General features: G+C 40.6%; 1 protein-coding gene across 3 annotated transcripts in view; it reads right to left on the bottom strand.

Annotated features, from left to right (window-relative positions):
* GABRG3 (gamma-aminobutyric acid type A receptor subunit gamma3) overlaps nucleotides 1-16369 on the bottom strand; it is a 571515-nt gene that overhangs the window by 261904 nt on the left and 293242 nt on the right. Inside the window, exon 1 of one of the 3 annotated variants that reach the window (XM_055278463.2) lies at nucleotides 1887-2156. The exons of 1 other annotated variant lie outside the window; for it this stretch is intronic. In XM_055278463.2, coding sequence (XP_055134438.1) covers nucleotides 1887-2081 — 195 coding nt within the window. In that variant the 5' untranslated portion in view covers nucleotides 2082-2156. Of the gene's footprint in view, nucleotides 1-1886; nucleotides 2157-16369 lie in introns of those variants that run through there. One more of the 3 variants, XM_055278464.2, reaches the window with a different exon arrangement.

The following is a 16369-nucleotide window of genomic DNA, read 5'->3' as shown; positions in this document are numbered from 1 at the left end:
TCCCAAGAGGGGGATGAACTTTCCTGGACATTGCTCATTAAACACCATTTTCTCCATTCAATTCCCATAGGTCCTGACTGAGTAGGACCAGTTTAAAAGCTCTATCTCAACAAAATGTTTGTTTAAGATACTAAAAATCTTGTTATTTTACAATATTTAAAGTATTTTCTATATGAAAGCCGGTCTTACCCCTCGCCAGAAGGGGATAGAACTACATATATAACTCAAATGGATAGCAGGTAGATATAGAAAGAACCATGAAATTTTGAACAATAATACTTAGGTATTCACCAAAAGCTCAAGGTTACTTGACAACCTGGGGACTTTTAAAATGCATAGACTGCAAATCTACTTAATATTTGAGACTGTCACATGCATGGCTGAGTTCATTAATGCCCCTCATCATGGATAAAATCCTTACATTTTATTGTTGCTTAAATCGTAGAGGTCACAGTTAAGCAAATTCACTATGTTCAGGCAGCATGCTCTGGCTCCAAGTTCAGGTTATTGCAGTTCTAATTCTATCCTCTTGCCCTTACTAGACTTCAGTTTAGAAACTCTTGGCATTTCTATGGCATTGGTCTTTATGTCTACCAAAAACACTTTACTAACTTAAGAACTGGTGGAAAATGCACAATATTTACATTAAAAAATCTCTCATAAGGTGGTGCCTTAAGACTAATTTATTTTTTAATGAAAATGCTATTACTTGCCATGACTCATTACAGTGCCATTTTAGGTAGGATGATAATTGTTTGGGCATTAAAAGTAAGCAAAGCACTATGCATGTATAATGTCTGTGTTATGTAAGTAGGAAGGATGGTAAATCGGATGAGGGTAGAAGTGTTCCATGGAGGAGTAGGTGAGTCTTGAGGGCTGCTATGGTTTGGATATGGTTTGTTGGTCCCCACCAAAACTCATGTTGAAATTTCATCCTCAATGTGGTGGTGTGGAAAGATGGGGCCCACAGGAGGTGTTTGGGCCATTGGGCTGGGTACAGTTCTCATGGTAGTGAGTGAGTTCTTGCTGTGGTGAGGCTGGACTGGTTCTTGAGAGAGTGGATTGTTGTAAAGCAGGACAGCCCTTGGATTTGGTGCCTCTTTGTACCTGTCCACTTCCGCTTTGACCTTCCCTGCCATGTTATGACAAGACACAAAAGCTCCTGCCAAAAGCCAGGACCATACCCTTGAACTTCTCAGCCTGCGGAAGCTCAACAAGCCTCTTTTCTTTATAAATTACCCAGCCTCAGGTGTCGTGTTATAGCAACACTAAACAAACTAAGACAAAAAAGCAAATACCACAGTCTTTGGGTAGCTCAGCAGCAGGACAAGCAGTCGGACCATGGAACGGCACATGGATTGTCACTTCCAGTCACTACTCTGTCCTTGATCCTATACAATACATAAGTGAAGGCTGTGTCCTCCTGGAATGCTTATGTCTCTTTCTCCAGAGCATCATGACCGCCATGTTGTAAGCAAGCTCAGGCAGCCTATGGAAGGATCCACTCGATAAGAAGCTGAGGTCTCACACCAACAGCCACATGGGCGAGCCTGGGAGGAGATCCTCCTTGAGCTGAACCTTTAGAAGGGAGCTTGACTGTAACCGCTTCAGAATCCATGAGCTAGAACCACCTAGCTAGGCTACTCATGAATTCCTGAACCCCAGACATTGAAAGATCCCATTTGTTGTTTTGAGCTAAGTTTGGGTGCAATGTATTATACAACAATAGATAACAAATATGCCAGATAAGAAAGTCTGGGAAATGTGATTAGGATTATACTTGGGAAAATGTTTCAGTCATTCAAATGTGTATTATACTGATACTATGAACGAGGCACTGCACCAGGCACTGAGATACCAGTTGACAAGGCAGATAATCCTGTTACCTGTCTTATGTTCAGGTGACTGTACTTCCTTATCTCCCATGCAACACAGCATAAGACTAACCATTTCTTGCCAGTGGACTGAGAACAGCTCATGAAACTTCTGTGCCTTGAGCCATCAGCTTCCTCTTCTATGCTCCCTTTGTTCTTGCTACCAACTGAAGATAGACTCGGCCTAGTTTCAACCATGCAGAACATGCTAATGTCTTGGTAGTGATGGATCAAAACATGTTAGAAAACTGGATTTCTGATTTATAAGAGCAGAGTCACTCCACTGACCTGATGGCTCAAAGCAGGGCCATTACATGAAATAATAAAAATAAACTTCTAAGTTTTTTAAGCCCGACTGTTCAGTTTCTTTGCTGTAGCCTGAACCTTAGTGACAAAATTTATAATCCAAAAGAAAAATGTATTAGACACATGATTGAAATAAACTGTATACAGTTACTCCAAAAAATGTAGCATCTTTCATGTATCAGATAGAATCCCAAGACAATTCTACTTTGGGCTTAGAGGACACATTTCTCTATCATTTTTACTCCTTGTATTTTTTTTATCATTGTAGAATAAGAGTCAATAAACTATAGCCAAATCTAGCCCACCACCTATTTTGGTAAATAAAGTTTTATTGGAACACAGCCACACTCATTTGTTCACGTGTAGTCGATGGTTGCTTTTGCACAAGTGCAGGGGTGAGTGGCAGCAATAGACCAAATATTTACTCTATGACCTTTTATACGACAGAATCTTTCAATGCCTGTTGTAGGGTATATGTTTCAATGGTAAAATATTTTAGTGAAAACACTTTTCTATTAGCTCATTATTAAAACTCATAATGTCTACTTGTCCTGATTCTATTTTGAATCTCTGAGCAGCCAGTGATTTTTTCTGTTACTTTTTTGAAGGAAAAAAAATAAAACAAGCAATGTCTTTTTGAAGCACTCTTCTTTCTGAATGAGAGCAAAGCACGCCCCCACCAGGGTTCTGCTCCCTTCAGAGGTGGCTAGGATGGTGCGCTGTGGGCTGTAGCCACACTAATTAGTCTCTAACTCTTGTCTTGGGGTGGATGATTCAGCCCTGACTTAGCAGCCAGACTTTCAAAAAATACAAAAACACTCTTTGGAACAGCTTAGAGTAGGTGCAGTCGTAGACACCTCTTTGCAGAGGTCTTTGAAAACACCACTGTACTATACTGTTACAGACATACCATGGATCTAAGATCAGTGACAACATAAAGCCCACTCGGGTATCTCACAGAGCCCACACTGTGTGTCACTTAGCAATATGACACAACCCCGCCTGGGGGTTCCAACCCTGGCCCAGTGATGACTAAGTCTTTGTGACAGTGGAACCTAAACACTCTGGGTGCCCAAGAGACAAGGCCACCTCAGCACAGATGCAACTGCCATGAACCTTAAAGCTCACCCTTGTGAGAATAGCTAAAAGTCCTTTTGTGAAGGAAACAACTGGTAACCCACAGGGAATGAATACAGTATAAGAAAGAGGGAAGAAATCCACCAGTCTCTGAGGACAGTCTGGATGGAAACCCTGCCCAGGGCATCTGACACCTGACTGTATCTGGCCCGTGCCAGCAGCTGCTCCCCACTTCCCTCTTGTGAGAGTGCCACTGAACAAACTGCCTGTGCACAGGCAGGGCCTGAGACTCCCCTCAAGGAGAGTCAGAGGGAAGGCGAATAGTGGCCTCTGGGGAAACTGGTTAACTAGAACCACCCAGGGACCCAGAATGCACAAGCTCCCAGGGGATACTTATGCAATTAAGACACCCCAGTTTAAGTTAGATGTGAACCTCAACAGTAGTTAGTATGATGGAAAAGACAGGTTTTAACAGCAAAGCTTCCTCCAGAACTCCCCGCCACCTGCCTACGCGTCCCTGACCGCTCTCCTCTCTCCTGATCTAAGGTGCATTGGCTCTTGGCGCAGGCAGTCCCTCTGGCACTGTGCCAGCCACCACACACCCGCTCCCACACGGTTCCCAGGGGAGGCTGTAAGAGTAGGTACTTACAGATAGCTTATTTTCCTGCCGTGTTTGTGACTGACTGACTCTAGGTTGCACACCCAGCAGCCATCCTCTTCTGTACCGCTCACCCCAGCTTCTCGGGAGATCTCCTAAAGGGCGTAGCCTGGGGGCTCCGGGGCGTGGCCTGTTGCTCTGAGGGCATGGCCTGAGCTCCGAGGGCGTGGTCTAGGCCTCATTCATCTGCAGCACCTGGCATACCAGCTTGCGCAGCTCCCTGCTTAGGACCCATGGAAAGCAGTGAGCACGAGGAGGCCAGAGTGCGGGCGGCAGCGAGAGGCACCCGCGGAGGCAGTTCTGGCGGAAGAGCCACACACACCTCAAAGGTCTGTCACAGGGCTGGAGAATGGGTCAGGATGTCGGGACAAGCCCTTTCAGCGCGCAGGGCAAGTGGAGGGAGCACTCACTTGTGGAAGACCTTTTCTCCCTTGTCCTCTCGGATACTCCTTGTTGTCCGCAGGACCTCCTGGCATGGGAGGACAGAGGGACAGAGAGCTAAACTCCTGTAGGGTTAGCGCTTCACCTTTCTGCTCAGGCTTCCATATCTCAGTCCTTAAAGTTATTGTAAAATCACAACAAATAACAATCCTCACCACCCAGGACCTTGAATTCATCCATTGAATTTCCTCTACTGTTTCTTCCTGGCCACCCATCCACCCAAAGAATGGCCTGAGTTAATCCATTCCCCTTATAATGTTTGGTCCTGGATAGTGAATCATGGTGCATCACCTTTTTAAAAATTACATTTTAATTTATGATTGACATGAAATAATGTTACACATTTATGAGGTAAGGGTGATCTTTCAGTGCATGTATAAGCTGTATAATGATCAAATCAGGATCGTGACCATATCTATCACTTCAGCCATTTCCTTTTGGTGATAACTCTTAGAGTTACATCTCTAACACTCTTGAAATATGCACTCCATTGTTATTTGCTGTAGTCACCCCACTGGGTCACAGAACGCCAGAACTTATTCCTTCTAACTGTAACTTTGTACCCGTGGAACAACCTCTCCAATTTCTCCCTGCCCTCCCTAGCCTCTGATAACCACGATTCTTCTCTCAACTTCTGTGAAGTCAACTTGTATAGACTTCACGTATGAGTGACATCAGGCAGTATTAATATTTCTGTGCAGGGCTTACTTCACTTACTATCTTTCAGTAGAACTTTTCCTCTCCATCTGTCTGGCTATGATTTCTGAGTTGAACAAACAGGGCCGCATGACCAGCTGTTAAGGGACTCTACTAAACAAACTGGCATGGTCAAGCTCCACACCGACACCAACGTTCGTATTTTAAAGACATAAGGCACACACACAAAAATCAATTATCAGACATCTACACACCTCCTCTTCATGGCTTTTTTCTCCTGCAACAGAGACATTTCTAGATCCTAAGCCCAAACACAGATCATTCATAATATTAACGGAGAAAAACTTGATTCATTTTTCTAAGAGTTGTATTATTATTGTCACCATTTTTATATTACTCTACACCTGCTACTTTGGATTCTATCTAGAACACTCATTATCTATTCCTGACTTCCCTTTTGCAATGGACTTGAATTTCTTTGAATTTTGGGTAGAAAGGGAATCACTTCTCTATAAGAGGACATAGCAGAAGTATTCAAATTTCAATGTTTCAATAATATAGCTAATATTAGTTAATATTATAGTTAATATTAGTAATATATTTTCCAAGACTCTTAAAACTTAATATAGGCATATATATTTGTAACAGACATGTAGATAGACAGATATGGATATATATATGAAAATTAACAATGAAAGATCATTCGGCTGCCCATCACCACTCCCGCTGACCCAGTGATGCCTTTTGATACATGATCCTCAGGCTGATTTCAAGCTGATTTATATTTTAGCCCATAAATGTACTCGTGTCACCTATTAATGTCAGGACTACACAGGGCCTGAGACACAAAAGATGAAATATAAATGCTGTGGCTTGCTTTCAAGGGCTTTAGAGTCTTGTAGTGACATAGATTTGTGAAAATTCATTTAAAATATGAAGCTTGCTGGGAGGAAGATATGTAGAAAATGCAGTGGAAACACAGGAGCGAGAACACAGTGTGGGGAAGTGATGGTTAGAGGATGCAACTTTGAGCTGATGCTTGAAATTAGGATAGGAACTTTCTGGGAAGATCTGGAATTAGAGGCCATGCTAGGAAAAGAACAGCACACACAGAAAGCACAGGGTTGTAAGAAAAACACGTCACTTGGAATTAGTGAATCAGGGGATGGTGGGCAGGTCCAGGGGGCCTAAGGGAGGTACAGGATAAAGTAGGCCAATAGAAACTTTTTAAAAAGTATTGGTTACAAATTAAAGTTGTGTAGATACTACACTGAAATCACGGATACCATCGAGGAGTTCTGGGTGAGGCCAACTGCCCTGGCAGGAGGATGACAGATTGGTTAGGGGGCAGTGGAGAGGCGATGCAGTAGTCCAGCTGAGAGGCGTGCCTGCTGGACACTGGCAGAAGTGAAGGATGTGATTTATGCTTCTGGCCAAGATGAAGGATGAAGGATTAGATATACTCTCCTGCCTGAAATAACTACAAAAAATGAACAAGATAAATGAAACAAGAGATTTGCAAGACAGACCCTGGGCAACAGTGTACGAGGTTCAGTGATCCCTGAGAAATGAAAATCAAAGGAGGTGACCCCTATGATTGTCCCAGCTAACTGGCTTAGAAGAGTTTCTGGGTCTTAGTGCGAGAAAGGAACACCCAGGGGGAAGCCAAGAGGACTCCTTGAGGTGAAGAAATGAAGCTGAGAGTCTGGGAAGACCAAGTTGGGTAGAGTTTGCAAGGCAGAGTATTAGAAGACAGAACTGCACAGAGATAAAATATTTGAAATGAATTTGAAAAACACAACATAACAAAATATGCAGAATGTATCTAAACCAGAACTGGTAGAAAATATATTGCACTAAAGGCAATATTAAAGACAGATCTTAAATCAATCACCTCAGCTTTCACCTTAAGAAACTGGAAAAAGAAAAGCAAATTGATACCACATCTGCCTCCAAAAAATAGAAGAAAGGAAATATAAAAATCAGGGTAAAAATTAATGAAATTAAAAAAATGAGAAAATCAATTGAACTAAAAGCTGGTTATTTGAGATTAATAAAATTGACAAATCTATATCCAGACTGAGCAGGAAAAAGAGAAGACAAATTAGTTGTATCAAAAACCAGAAGAGGTGACATTACCATAGATTCTACTTATATTAAGAGGATATTTTAAAGAAATTTATGACAATAAATTGGTATCTGAAGTGGCATGGACATATTCCTTAAAAGACACAAATGGCCAAATTGCACTGAAGAAATAGATAATCTGAGTATCTTTATATCTATGCTAAAATTGAAATTTCAGTAAAAATTCTTCCCATAAAAAAACTCCATGTCAAGATGACTTCACTAGCGAATGTACTAACCATATCAGTAAAAAATAAAACCTACTCTCTACACACCTCCCAGAAAACTGCAAAGGAGGGACTACATCCCAACTCATTATAAATGAGGCCAGGATTACCGTGATATCAAAACCAGAAAAAGACACTGCAAGAAAAGAAAACTACAGAGAAATATCCCTCATTAGGGATAGAAGCAATTTTTTTAAAAAATAGTATCGAATCCAACAATACATAAAAAGGAAGATGCATCATGATCAAGTGAGGTTTAATGCAGGAATGTAAGGTTGGCCTAGGATCTGCTCATCAGTTAATGTAATTCACTGCAATAATTTAAGTAACCATATTAATAAACTATAAAAGGAAAGCATATAATCATATCAATAGATGCAGAAAGAGAATTTGTTAAAATTCATCTATTTTTGTGTTAAAAAAAAGTCTCAGTAAACTAGAAATAGAAGAGAACTTCCTTAATCAGATAAATGGCATCTGTAAATTCCTTGAGCTCAGCTTGGGCAATATAGTGAAGAGCCCCTCTTTACAAAAAAATTCTTAAGATTAGTTGGACTTGGTGGCCTCTGTAGTCTCAGCTGCTTGGGAGGCTGATGTGGGAGGATTGCTTGAGCCTGGGAGGTTGAGACTGCAGTGAACTGTGATTGTGCCACTACACTGCAGCCTGGGCAAGAGAGCAAGACACAGTCTCAAAGAAAAAAAAAATCCTTGAGCTAACATGATACTCTAAAGGTAAAAGACAGCCAGGTGCAGTGGCTCACGCCTGTAATCCCAACACTTTGGGAGGCTGAGGCGGGCAGATCATCTGAGGTTGGCAGTTCGTGACCAGCCTGGCCAACATGGTGAAACCCTGTCACTACTAAAAATACAAAAATTAGCCAGCCATGGTGGGGCATGCCTGTAATCTCAGCTACTTGGGAGGCTGAGGCAAGAGAATTGCTTGAACCCAGGAGGAGGAGGTTGCAGTGGGCCAAGATCGCGCCATTGCACTCCAGCCTGGGCGACAAGAGCAAAACTGTCTCAAAAAAAAAAAAAAGAAAAGACTAGATGTTTTCCCCCTAAGATCAGGAACAATATAAGGATATCTGCTCTCCATCTGTTAAACTTTTATATTGAATGTTCTAGCCAATGTAATAACACATGAAAAAATAAAGAAATAGAAGACATATAGATTGGGCAGGAAGAAGTACAAGTGTAGTTATTCATAGATGATATAATTACTTATGCAAACTATAAAGAAAGGCATTAACAAAGTTTCAGGATACAATACAAATATACAAAAATAAATTGTATGTCTATATACTAGCCACAAACAATTAGAAGTTCAAATAAAAAAATACCATTTATAATACCATCAAAAATGTAAAATACATGAGCATAAATCTGGCAGAAGATGTAAAACATATGTACATTGAAACCACATAGCATTACTGGGATAAATTTTAAAAGACTGGAATAAATGGAGAAATAGACTGTGTTTGTATGTCAGAAGACTCAATATTGAGAGCTAATTCTCCCAAATAATAGATTTGATGCATTCCTAATCAAAATCCCAGCAGGACATATTTTAGAAATTGACAGGCTATTTCTAAAATTTTTGTAGGAATGCAAAGCACCTAAAACAGTCAAAGTAACTTTGAAAGAGAAGAACAAATGTGCAGGATCAAAATCTGATTTCAAGGTTTATTAGAAAGCTACAGTAATCCAGACAGTGCAATAAAGACAAACAGACTGATCGATGGAACAGAACAAAGTCCATAAAACCAATTTTTTGACAAAGGTAAAAACCAACGCAGAAGATAATCTTCAGCATAAAGTACTGAAAGATGGGATATCCATAAGCAGAAAAAAAAAAGAATTCCAATCCATACTTCACACTGCATACAAATATTATCTCAAAATGAAAGATTGATGTAAATGTAAAATTGAAAACTAAAACTTCAAGAAAAAAAATCAGGTCCGGGTGTGATGGCTCACGTCTGTAATCCCAGCACTTTGGGAGGCTGAGGCGGGCAGATCACCTGAGGTCGGCAGTTTGAGACCAGCCTGACCAACATGGAGAAAACCCATCTCTTCTAAAAATATAAAATTAGCCGGGCATGGTGGCACATGCCTGTAATCCTAGTTACTTGAGAGGCTGAGGCAGGAGAATTGCTTGAACCCGGGAGGTGGATGTTGCGGTGAGCCGAGATCGTGCCATTGCACTCCAGCCTGGGCAACAACAGCGAAGGTCAGTCTCAAAAAAAAAAAAAAAAAAAAACGAAAGAAACAAACAAAAAAACCAGGAGAAAATCTTCTTGACCTTGTATTTGGTGACGAGTTTTTAGATAAAACACCAAAAGCATGATCCATGAAAATAAAACAATTGGTAAACTGGACTTCATCAAAATTGAAAACTTCTGCTTTTCAAAAGACACGGCTAAGAGAATGAAAAGGCAAGCTGCAGACTGAGAGAAAGTATTTGCAATGTCCATACTTGACAAAGGACTGGTAGCTGCAATGGAAGTGCTCCTTCAAATCGTGTTTCCTAGCTGGGACCAGCATGGTCCTTGAAGACCTGTGTGTCTGTTCATGTAACTCCCTGCCTAATGCTTTCAGTGCTTCCCTTTGCTCCGATGTGAAGCCCAGGGAATCTGGGTCGTCTTCCACCTGTCTCTATTGCTGTGTCTCAGGTGCCCACCTTTTGCTGTCTGTTAGAAATAAGGCTTGGAGTTTTAAGGAAAAATTAGTATTTAGATAAAGGATTTTTAGTAAAATTATTTTTGTGTAGAAGGGTGTTTTTTGTATGGCTGGTTGTTATGAGAGTATTTAGAACAAAGGAGAGTAGAAGTTTTTATTTTTAATGTGACTTGTTTTTGTGCTTTATTTTCAATTGACATTGGCTTTTATACTATAGAAGTGACTGGGGGCAGGCTTAGGGTCAGTAGAGGTAGAGGTAGTAATAGAAATAAGGATAGGGTTGTATTGGTGAGATCGGCAATTAGGGAGAGTGGGTTTTTTGGTAAAATGGAGGAGGGGCTTTAGATTGATGTAAACTTTTTTGTAGAGGTTTAACTTGGTATGGGGTGGTTTAAAGGATGTAGTTTTAATTATTATAAGGTTGTTAGGCTGTGGGAGTAAAGGAACGGTGTTTTGGTTGTAGATGATTATAATGGTGAGAACTAGGGTTAATTGTAGAAATTGGAGGAATAGGGTAGAGATATTTATTTGAAGAAGTTGGTTGTTTTTGTTTTTTTAAATTTTTATAAGGTATAAAATATAAGTATTAAGAAGAATGGTTTGGGGTGAGTTAGACTCAGTTATATAAATAATGAATTAGTAATAGAGTGAGGAAAGAGGGAGAGACAATATAAAAGGTATAAAAGAATTAAGAATTAAGTTTTTTTGTTTTAATTTGGTAGGGCTTGACTTTGGAATAATGGCTTATAATTTTGAAGGGGATGGTGGTTTTTTGACTTAGGTGTGGTGAGTTTACTTTTTTGTTGTTGTTTGGATTGTAGTTTTAGTACTTAGGAGTATTTGTAAGGTTTTCTTTTTAAAGCTGGTTTGAGGGTTTTTTAATAAATTTTTTGACAAGGATGTGATTTTTAGGTTGGTGTTGATGTGTTGGGAGCTTTAGGGGTAGTGTTTGTGTTAGGATACCTTGTTTTAAGAGAAAAGAAAGTAGACTAAGTATATAGGTTTTGAGGAACTGATATTTGGTTTTAAATGTAGGGACATTAGTAGTACAATGTAAATAAGGCAGTTCATATAGTATTTTATAAGGGGATAAACTAACATTTTTTTGAGAGGCAGTTTTGATTTTTAATAAGGCAGTGGGGAAGCATTTAGTTTAGGGTAATTGGGTTTTTAGGACTAATTTGGTTAGTTTGGTTAGGACTGATTTGGTTAGATTTTTAGAGTTTGATATTTTTATTTTTTTATTTTTATTTTATTTTTATATTTTATTTTTTGAAAAGGATGGATGCTAAGGGATATGGTACTTTTATGTTTAGTATTTGGGCTAATCTCACACTCTCTCACCATTTCTTCAGTTTCTCCAGAGGCCGCTGTTTCTTCTGGCCTCTAGATCCTCCCTCTGCTGTTACTTCTGATTTGAATCCTGCCCTCTCCTCTGTGCCCTTCCCTTGCCCAGCAGTCTCTCAGTTCAAGGGAGCAGCCCTTCCCATCCCCTACTATGGCATGTCTCCCTGGTATATGTTCTCAAAGCATCCTGTACTTCTCTTTTCCAGCACTTTTCTTTCTTTTTTTTTTTTTTTTTTGACAGAGTCTCGCTCTTTCGCCCAGGCCGGACTGCAGTGGCACGATCTCGGCTCACTGCAAGCTCCGCCTCCCAGGTTCACGCCATTCTCCTGCCTCAGCCTCCCTAGTAGCTGGGACTACAGGCGTTTTACCACTGCAGTTTATTAAGCGATAGTCCGTCTGGTGCTTGTCTAAACATGGGACCATGTGCACTGTCTCAGCCTGCAGCATGACCCCACACATAAAAAGAATTCACAAATACGTGTTTAAGAAATCATAAGTGAACACCATTAACTATGCAGAGATGAGTCTTAGGCATAGCATTTGGGGTTTATAAATTTAAGTTTAAAAATTTTCCCACAGATAGATGGAAAGAAAACGAATGTTTTAAATATTTTGGGTTCCATCTGCGCATCAGACACTCCCATCTGCTCCTAAAATGGCTAATCACAGGTCTCATCTGCTTATTTGAGAAAGTGTTTGACAAGTTCAAATCTCTTAATGTGGGGAAATATCCTAGTATCAGTCGTTTCTGTCATAGAAGGAACAGACAGAGGAAATTAGGACCTGGTGACTTCAGCAGAAAATAGCATTACATATTGCAGGTTAATTTTCTCAGGACTTTACAGTTTACAGATGACTGACCACGGGGGTTGAGATCAATGGATCACTAAACTCTGGAAAACAAGATTCTGGCTGTAACACCACATTTCTGTGCTAAATTTAAATCATCTTTGTTTCTCCATATAAGCTCTAGTGGTAAATTTCTCATCGATTTCTTTCCGAGACGTTTATGGTCACTGTCACCTTGTCATGACTGCTGATGCAGCACCAGCGCTCTGCATTATCTGTGACAGCCCCTGGCATTGACCTAAGTTGGTTGTGATGGTTCCCTTTCCAAAGCGGAATTTATTTAATATTTATCCTGGGCTACAATGGGAATGAGAGTCCGGTTGATTCAAAACCAGTAGCTCTCACCTGTGCCAAATCAATATAGTAATCAGTGGAGAAAATATGTGTTTCTCTCTTGTAGAACATAGCACTAGGCATAGTGAAGAAAGAGAAAACATATAAGTTAGTGCACTCTCTGTTATCTCAAAATTATTTGCTAATTTTAAAAAATGTATTTATTTTGTGTGGAAAGTGGCACTGAGCAGAATAAAGAAACAGAGACAAGGCATATAATTACGTGGACTCCATTTCCTCAAAATCATTTGCAAATTTTAAAAAGAACCTTAATTCAACAGATTTCTTCTAAGTCATGTAATTGTCTTCTGATTCTACATATGCTTCCCTATAAAGTTCTCCAATTGTCAAAGACAGTATCTACACCAGGTAAAGACACCGTCTCACTTCAAATGAGTAAGAATGACAAACATGTGACGGAAACCTGTGAGCTTCCTCAATACTCAGATGGGGTGGGTGCGGCAATGAGAAAGGTGACCCAGGTATCATCCTCTGATGCTGTAGAACTGGGTCCTGAGAAGAAACTGTTCACTGAAGAAGGGGAGTGGAGAAAGGAATCACTAAGGCACTCAGTGGTGATGAGCTCTACACATCCTGTTGCATTCTTGCTTTGGACATAGCACTCTTACCATTAGCAACGTGGAGAGGGATCTTGTTTAAAGACACCCAGGATCACTGGGTAGAAGAGTCCACAGACTACCTCCAGCTTAGACCTCAAAACAGCAAACAGACGCAAACGCGTGGGAGGGCCCATTAAACGCCGAGGCACTCAGCTCCCCTTGCCTAGTGCATGTGACCTTTCCTTCTCCTTCAGGGACACATGGTCTCCTGCCATCGCCTTAGCAAGGATGCCCAGATGCGGGACGTTTATCATTGCCTTCTGCTCTAATGAAGGAAGTCTGGAAGGGAAAGAATTTGAGAGAGCATGGCTGGCTGGAAGGCATGATGGAATCTTTCCTTGGGGATTCGTTGGAAGAGAGGGAGAAAGAAACCATAAAGAGTAAAGCCATTTAGTGAAGAGGCTTTGGGCATACATCAGATGCAGCCGAAATGGAACCCAAAGGCTTACAGGGAAAATAAGGGAAGAAACAGTATTATTGGCCTAAACTCTCAGATATAAACATAAAAAGTGGAGGCATTTTTATTCCAGTAGAAGTGTAACAATGTGTAACAACCCAAACAAACAATAGCATGCTTTGTTTGGGTTGAAATAAACTTTTCAATAATCTTGCAAGGTAAGAAGTTGCTCCCACAAATGGAAATATGCCAGGGAAGGTTTATATGAAGAAGAAAGGAAAGGGATAGTTTTTACTCATAAGCTCTTTGTCAACAAAAATGTCAGTTTGATGAATATTAAATATATTTTATATGTTTTAAAAACATTTTACATATTCGATTACACACCTTCATATTCAATTACATACACATACATTAAATATATATATATATATGAATACTGTAGTACATAAGGGTGTGTGATAGGGATTAACCCCATCACATCTCACCAACCCAAATCCCTCCATCTCGAGCAGAGACAGTGGCACTGGAGGGATTGGGGAGAGATTCATTCTTTCCACTCTTTCCAGTCCTGACAGGTAACTTCAGATCTCTAGGGAATACCTTCTCATTAAAACACATCTTGATTTATCAATTTTAGACTCCAATACATCAAACAAGTCCTCCCAATATGGCTATAAGACTATTAGTTATATTGGTTACCTTTGTAACTTTAAATAATCTACCTCCAACCATTTCCTTCTTCTAGAGACACCTTGATTCCTAGTGCCATAGAATAAGCTGACCTTTGCTCCCATCCTTTCCTCCCATTCCTCAGATCCTAATTTCTGTCATTTATAAACATACTTAAAGTTTGCATATTTGTTTTTAATGTTGAAAATCAATAAATAATTATCGTGATTGTGACTATGCAATGTATACTTTTTTAAACCCACAAAACAAGTAGAATACTACTGTAGAATACCATTGTGTCCTTGTATTTCCATGCATCCTGTGTATTTCCCCGTGATTTCCTCTTTCTGTCCTGTGCTGCCCCATGTCATACCTCTCAGTGCACACCTGCCTCGTCCCAGAGCCTCGCTCCTGCTTCTGACCACATCAGCCCATTAGGACAAGTTCTCTAGCCTGCCACCCAGCAAGACCTGGGGCCCCTTATCAGGCCCCTATGTTGGCCTCCCTGTTTCCTGGATCCAGTGTCTTTCTTGACATTTGATTTATCATGCCATTTTGCTGGAAGGAGGCCAACTGTCTGAGTCCTTGAACATACAATTGTCCCTCAGTATATGTGGTGGATGGGTTCCAGGACCCCACAGACACCAAAATCTACAGATGCACAAGTCCCTGAGATAAAAATGGCATGGTATTTGAATCTAACCTATGCACACCCTCCAGCATAATTTAAATCATCTCTAGATTACTTACACTCCTAATACAATGCAAATGTTACATAAATAGTTGTTACACTGTGTTGTTTTATTCGTACTGTTTTATTTATTGTTTTTAAAAATATTTTTTATTTATGACTGGTTGAATCCTTGGAATGCAGAACTTGCAGATAAAGACCTACTGTTTACAGGTGTCTTTATTTTACCATGCACCATGTTATAGACTGAATTTTGCCCTCTAAAATTCATATGCTGAAGTCCTATGCCCCCATGTGACTGTGTTTAGAGAGAGAGCCTTTAACAAGGTGATTAAGGTTAAATGAGGTGGTAAGAGTGGGCCCTAATCCAACAGGACTGATGTCCTCATCCGAAAAAAGAGATGGCAACTGCCTGAGTAAGAAGAGGCCATGTGAGGACACAGCAAGCAGCATCTGCAAGCCAAGGCGAGAGGCCTCAGGGGAAGCCAGCCCTGCCCACATTTTGATCCTGGACTCCCAGCCTCCAGAACGGAGAAAATACATCTCCATTGTTTAAGCCCCACTGTGGTACTTAGTTACAGCAGCCCAGGCAGACTAAGACAACACATGATAGACAGGAGTCCCGAGGATGGAAATTAGGACACAACATTATTTTTCTGCAGAAGTTTCAACACATCTTCCCAGGCCCTTTGTCTTGTAACATCCAGCGTCATTGAGGAAGATTCTCAATCTATCTAATTATCTTTCCATTCACAGCTGACTTTGATCCCTGGGGTCGCAAAATTTTACAGACAGGTGTTGCGGTACAAATTTCTGTTTTTCTAGCCATTGAATTTGGCATTTCATCTTCTCCATATGTGGATTCCCCACTCCACCTGCCTTCCACCTTCCAAGATATTTCACATAATACCTTGTCTCCATTGTAAATGAAGTGCCATTTATTACCTCATTCAATGGAAAGGATGGTGGAAAGAGGGACGAATATGCACCTTCCCTCTCTGTCTGCCCAGTGAAGAGACTTATTGACAAGTTAACCCTCAGAAGGCCAAGAGCTCCTCTCAACTTAACTCTTACTACCAATAGAAGGGTGTGGAGGGGCTAGGAACTCAAAGAAACTAGGACCTTGCTGCCCTGGAATTGGTGAAAGTAAGGAAATAATGATTTCTTTGCATCTCAAGTAGAAACATTCTCAAGGCTTTGAGACAACAGGAGAGCCTGTAAAGCTATGTCCTGACTACAATAAGTAGAAACAAGGAGGTTCTGCAGAAAGCCTCCACTCTGCTTACCCTACCAAAGGACATCCCCAAGACAGAGAAGGACGGAGCCCAACAGCACAAAGCTGCACCTCCAAACTGGCAGGGGAGTGAGTGGCAGATGTCAGGAAGCTAAAGCCTCCTGATAGGCTGAGTAGTCA

This window comes from Symphalangus syndactylus, chromosome 5, assembly GCF_028878055.3.
Source record: "Symphalangus syndactylus isolate Jambi chromosome 5, NHGRI_mSymSyn1-v2.1_pri, whole genome shotgun sequence".
Lineage (NCBI taxonomy): Eukaryota > Metazoa > Chordata > Mammalia > Primates > Hylobatidae > Symphalangus > Symphalangus syndactylus.
The sequence above is the reverse complement of the archived record's forward strand: the minus strand, read 5'-3'. Positions and strand labels throughout refer to the sequence as shown.